The sequence below is a fragment of the Geospiza fortis genome, unplaced genomic scaffold (genome assembly GCF_000277835.1).
Source record: "Geospiza fortis unplaced genomic scaffold, GeoFor_1.0 scaffold70, whole genome shotgun sequence".
Taxonomy (NCBI): domain Eukaryota; kingdom Metazoa; phylum Chordata; class Aves; order Passeriformes; family Thraupidae; genus Geospiza; species Geospiza fortis.
This window is the reverse complement of record NW_005054317.1, coordinates 6,597,604-6,603,430: the sequence shown is the minus strand read 5'-3', so window position 1 is coordinate 6,603,430 and position 5,827 is coordinate 6,597,604. Positions and strand designations below refer to the sequence as shown.

Sequence of the window (5,827 nt, the reverse complement as noted above, 5' to 3'; positions counted from 1 at the left end):
CCACCTTCCCTCACAGCAGGCAGAGGGACTGTGGGTCCACGGGCCCGGGCAGCTCCAGGCAGGGTCCGGGGGTCACACCTGGAGACAACCCAGGGCAGCCTTCGGCTTCGCAGCCCGAGGACCCAGCCCAGACCAGGGTAGGGTCTCTCCCCTGCGGGCTGGGGCCAGGGCAGCTGGCTTAGCCCCGCAACCCCCGGCCGTGCCCCAGCCCACCCTGTGCTGCCACCCCGGGGGTGCGGGAAGTATCCCAGCAGAGCCGGTAGCATCCCCCGGCACTTCCCGGTGTCACACCGCGCACAGGACGACGATCAATCGCTCTGCCGGTAGGTGTGTCGGGGGATGCCCACTGGCTGCTCAGCCCCTGCTCCAAGTGTCTCCTTTCTTCTCACTTCTGCACCCTGCCATTAGCCCAGCTCCCGCTGCCGGGGCGCGGCGGGCACTCAGCCGGCGCCGGCGGCACCGGGGAAGGTTTCATCCTGTAAATGGGTTCCCTGTCATGTTCAATCATCATCAGCGCTGGAGACGCTGCTCACCGCTTGCTCTGCTGCCCCACCGAACCTTGCAGAGGGAGACAGCGTGTCTCCTTGGGAGTGCCGATGCTCTTATCTATGGGTGCTAGCACGGCCTTCTGGCATGGTGCTGACCTGTGATCAGGGGGATGGACATGGTGACCCGTTGCTGGGCCAGGTGGATGGCACTCGGATTGGCTCACGCCTGGCTCTTCCCCCAGGAACCTGCTGGACCTGGACACCTTCTCCAAGTCCGACCCAGGTGGGTGGCAGAGCCGGGCAGGGAGCATGGCATGGCACAGACACGGCACGGCAGCCTGGCTCTGCTCCTCTCTCCGCAGTGGTGGTCCTCTTTGTGCAGGTCTCGGGGAGCAGCGAGTGGAAGGAGGTGAGCGTGGCCCCCTCTCCTGGCTAATCCCCGGCTGGGTTAAACGGGCCCATATGGCCACCCGTGTCCACGCTAATGATCCCTCCCCGTCCACGCTAATGATCCGGCCCCGCCAGCAGCGCTAATCCCCCACCGGGATTAGCGCCGAGGCAGCTGCGATGGGGACGGGTCCTGGGGGGGCCACCCTCACCCCTCTCCCTGCAGTTCGGACGCACCGAGGTGATCGACAACACCCTGAACCCTGACTTTGTCCGCAAGTTCGTCCTCGACTACTACTTCGAGGAGAAGCAAAACCTGCGCTTCGATGTGTGAGTAGGGGGGCCAGGGAAGGGCTTGGCCCCGCTGAGGGTGGAACAAAGCACTGAGGCAGTAATAAATAAGGATAATAAATAAGAATACAGTGTCGAATAGCACGGATGGGTGGGGAAGCAGGGTTGTGTGCTGGAGCATCCCTGCAGGCACCAGCTCAGGGCTCTGCTCTCCCACACCAGCTACAATGTGGACTCCAAGAGCTGCTCCATTTTAAAGCAGGTGAGCACAGCCTGTGCCAGGGGGAACACCCGAGGCTGTGCCTCGTGTGGGTGCTGTCGGGGGGGGGACAAATGCCCCTTGGCAGGCTCTAACCTGCTCTCCATCTCTCCATGCCCCATGGGGACTGGCAGAAGGTAGGTGCCTGCCACACACCTGCCCCTGTTCTGCCCTGAGAACACTGAACCTGGGAGTGCCTGGTGGGGCAGGATGGGGCCAGGACACTCCATAGGGTTGGCTTTTGAGGGGTAAGATGGGTCTAGGGTGGCCCAAGGGGTCCAGGACAGGTCAGGGCATGGAGGGCAGTTTCGGGGGGGGACGACACAGGAGGGGTCCAGGGATGTGGGCTGGCCCTGGGGGTACAGAATGAGTGTAAGGCACATACAGCGGGTACCTGGGGTAGTCCTGGGGATGCACAAGGGTCCTGGGCTGCAAGGTGGCTCTTGGGTCACAGTGTAGCTTCAGGAAATGGGGTAGCCCAGAGTCAAGTTGGTGGCAGGTCCCATGAGTGCATTGGGAGAGAAAGTGGTGGGTGTGGGTGGTAGGGGACTGGGGCAACTGCCCTCCATGGTCTCACAGAGCTTTGTTTGGGGCACAGGACTTCCTGGGGCAGGCATTTGTGGCACTGGGAGAGGTGATTGGGTCCCAGCGGGGACGCCTGGAGAGACCCCTAACGTGAGTCACACCCTGTGGTGAGGTGAGATGGGAGGGTCCCACACTGTGTCTCCACCACCTGCTCCACTGGACCTCTCCCTGCATGTCCTGTGCTGGGGATTCTGATCACACTGCCAAGCACCACCAGCTGTGGGACAGAAGCCCCAACCCTGATCTCTTCTCTTGTCCCTGAACTGTCCTCCTTGTCCCCAAGCTGACTGTATGACTCTGGTTCCAGGGGTGTCCCAGGGAAGCGGTGTGGGACTATCTTGCTGCTGGCCGAGGAACTGAGCAACTGCCGGGTGAGTACCCGTGTACTGGCTGCAGGGTGGAGAGGGCTGCGTGGTCCCTCAGTAGAGCAGCTGCTGGTGCCAGGGGTGGGGAGGTGGCTGGCAGTGACAGTCCCTGTCCCCAGGACATCGTCACAATGCAGCTGTGCGCCAACAAGCTGGATAAGAAGGACTTCTTTGGAAAATCCGATCCTTTCCTCGTCTTCTATCGTAGCAATGAGGATGGCACGTGAGCACAGGGACCCAGTGGGGCAGACAGGGTGCCAACGTCACCAGATGGCATGGCCCAACCCTGCCCTGTCCCCCCAGCTTTACTATCTGCCATAAGACAGAGGTGGTGAAGAACACACTCAACCCGGTGTGGCAGCCCTTCACCATCCCCGTGCGCGCCCTCTGCAACGGCGACTACGACCGGTACAAGAACGGGGACGGGACAGGGACACGGGCAGCCGTGGGGCCAGAGCAGGCTGTGAGCAGTTCTTGGTGGGGTTGGCCCTGCAGCGGCAGGCAGCTCAGAATTGGGTCCCGACTGGGCTTTTTTCTCTTTTGCAACCCAAATTACATAAAGGCATCCCCCTCCTTTCCAGGGCTCCCACCATGCCCCAGATTTCCTGCTCCCTCCTGGCAGAGCCGCAGGCTGGGCAGGCAGGGAGGCTCTGCTGGAAGTTGGTGGGCAGGGTGCTCACTGTGGATTGGGCTGTGGGCCTGGGCGTCCCCAAATCAGGGGCTGGAGGAGCTGTGCCAGCCTGGCTGGTGGCTTACGCTATGTGCCTTCACTTTCAGGACGGTGAAGATAGATGTGTACGACTGGGACCGGGATGGGAGGTGAGGGAAGGGACACCAATGTTGTATTGCACTAAATTCTTACACACCAGGGTGCTGCTGAAGCTTCCCAGGGCACCTCTCAGCCAGGTGCCTGGCTGTACTCACCCTGTGTTCCTCCTGCAGCCACGACTTCATTGGGGAATTTGCCACCAGCTACCGGGAGCTCTCTCGAGCACAGAGTCAGTTCACAGTGTATGAGGTAGGGTGGTGGGGCAGGGTGAGAGCAGGGTGAACTCCATGCTGGGACTGACTCACCCCTGTGCCTGCAGGTGCTGAATCCCAGGAAGAAATGCAAGAAGAAGAAATATGTGAATTCTGGCACTGTGAGTGGGCTGGGGAGTTCCTGGGCCTCCTGCCTTCCAGGGGCTGGTGTGGCTCCACCTGCTGTGTGTGCCAGGTTCAGAGGGCTCCAGATCTGATCCCCAGTGCCCACAGGTGACACTGCTCTCCTTCTCTGTTGAGTCTGAGTTCACCTTCGTTGACTACATACGGGGCGGGTGAGTGGGGGGCCGGGAGTCCCCCGGCTCCTCGAGATCCCCCATGGCTGAGAGTCTCGGGGCAAGGACAGTGGTGACAGTGACAGTTCAGCCTGGGGGTGACAAGGGGGCAGTGGGGCTGGGAAGTAGATGCAGAATGGTGGCATGGGGCTGTGGGGAGCTGGCAGGGAAAGGGGGGCCGAGGCAATGGGTCTGGGCAGGGAAACTCCAGCACTGTGGGGCTGGAAGATGGTGTCCCTGTGCTGTGGGGCCGGCAGCCTCCCTCCCTCTCCCCCTTAAGGACACAGCTGAATTTCACTGTTGCCATTGACTTCACGGCTTCCAATGGTGAGTGCACCTGGTGTCAGGGGGGTCCCCATCACCCTGGGGCTGGCCATGGGTCAGGTGTGATGGGCACTGTGCTGCAGGGTTGCCATCACAGCCCACCTCGCTGCACTACGCGAGCCCCTACCAGCTGAGCGCCTATGCCCTGGCACTGAAGGCAGTGGGGGAAATCATCCAGGACTACGACAGCGACAAGCTCTTCCCTGCCTACGGCTTTGGTGCCAAAGTCCCACCTGATGGCAAGATCTCCCACCAGTTTCCTCTGGTGCGCCCGCCCTGTGGGACAGGGCTGACAGTGAACCCAGATCCCCTGGCTGTGGGGCAGAGCTGGTCTTGGGGGTGCCCACAGCAGCTTGGCGGGGAGGGGAAGCACCCTGGCAACATTCTGCCCCAGCGTCCCACAGCCTGCGGGACACCAGGAGCTGTGGTTCCCCACCAAGTACCCAATCTCTGTCCCCCAGAACAACAATGTGGAGAACCCCAGCTGTGCCGGCATTGAAGGCGTGCTGGAGTCCTACCTCCAAAGCCTGCGCACCGTCCAGCTCTACGGTCCTACCAACTTTGCTCCCATCATCAACCAGGTGGCTGGGTGAGCACTGGGGCACTTTGCCATCCCCAAATGCCATCCGTCCCACAGCAGGGTTGACTGCCCAACACCAGTGGGGTGCTTGAGGGCGCCCATCCCTTTCCCCATAGGATAGCCGCCCAGGTGACCGATGGCTCACAATACCACGTCCTCCTCATCATCACTGACGGTGTCATCTCTGACATGCTGCAGACCAAGGAAGCCATTGTCACCGTGAGTGCACCCTTGTTGCTCTGAGTTCACTTCACATGGACACTATCCTGGCTGACACCCTGCCTCTGCCCCACAGGCTTCCTCCCTGCCCATGTCCATCATCATCGTGGGAGTAGGTCCAGCTGAGTTTGAGGGTGAGCTGGGACTTGGGGGGACACCAGGGAAGAGGGATGGAAACATTGTCCCTTCCTCTGGGATGCCAAAGACATCCAAATGGCTGGTGTTTCCATCCCCGGTGTTCATCCCACCGAGGCTTGGTGACACCAGCTGTCACCCCCAGCCATGGAGGAGCTGGACGGTGATGAGGTACGGTTGTCTTCCCGGGGACGTTATGCTGAGAGAGACATTGTACAGGTAAGTCTGGCATTGAATCCAGACCTGTTGTGGGTGAGAGATGCTCAGTCCCCCTTGCTGAACCCCACAGCAATAGAGTTTCCAACCTGACTGCAAACTTTTTGCCCTCAAAGTTTGTGCCATTTCGGGATTATGTGGATGACTCAGGCAACCAGGTGCTGAGCATGGCCCGCCTGGCCAAGGACGTGCTGGCTGAGATCCCTGAGCAGCTGCTCTCTTACATGAAGACCCGTGACATCAAGCCTCGCCGGGCAGATCCTGAGTAGCTCTTCCACGAGCCTTGGGACTGACTGGTGGGGCAAGGATATGTCACCTTTTTCTGCGGGTGGCCATGGAGATGTGGCCCCTTTAGGGAGATAATCAGCTGCTATGGTTGGTCAAAACAGGGCTGGGACTCGCTTCTGGCAGTGAGACCACAGGGCTGGACATCCTCGGCTGCCCCTTCCTCCTGCCCGATGTCCAGCAGCAAGGCAGGACTGTCCCTGGACCGTGGCAGTGCGGGCAGGACCAGCGCCGGCGGGAACGCGGTGTGTGCCACGGTGTGCGTGTCCCTGAGAGCAGCCTGGCCTCCGCCCCAGAGAAGGCTGACCCTGAGTGCCTGCCGGGGGTCTCAGCCCGCTGCTCTTTGGGGCAGCGGCCTCGCCCTGCTCCTGCCTGCA

At 61.2% G+C, this 5,827-nt stretch overlaps 1 protein-coding gene across 2 annotated transcripts; it reads left to right on the top strand.

Moving 5' to 3' along the window:
- The first annotated feature begins 781 nt into the window (after positions 1–781).
- On the top strand, positions 782–5,821 carry CPNE9 (copine family member 9). Of its 2 annotated transcripts, XM_031056386.1 has the most exons (20): positions 782–897; positions 1,014–1,205; positions 1,389–1,428; positions 1,560–1,562; positions 2,024–2,100; positions 2,318–2,381; positions 2,495–2,598; positions 2,679–2,783; positions 3,153–3,194; positions 3,318–3,393; positions 3,464–3,517; positions 3,630–3,691; positions 3,972–4,018; positions 4,099–4,280; positions 4,477–4,604; positions 4,712–4,814; positions 4,891–4,948; positions 5,095–5,168; positions 5,282–5,461; positions 5,555–5,821. In XM_031056386.1, the coding sequence occupies exons 1-19, from the start codon at positions 803–805 to the stop codon at positions 5,432–5,434; spliced, it is 1,659 nt and encodes a 552-aa protein (XP_030912246.1). In that variant the 5' UTR covers positions 782–802; the 3' UTR covers positions 5,435–5,461; positions 5,555–5,821. The 2 variants fall into 2 exon arrangements, with proteins under 2 accessions (XP_030912246.1, XP_030912245.1); XM_031056385.1 differs by having other exon boundaries at positions 5,282–5,821.
- Positions 5,822–5,827: the final 6 nt, after the last annotated feature.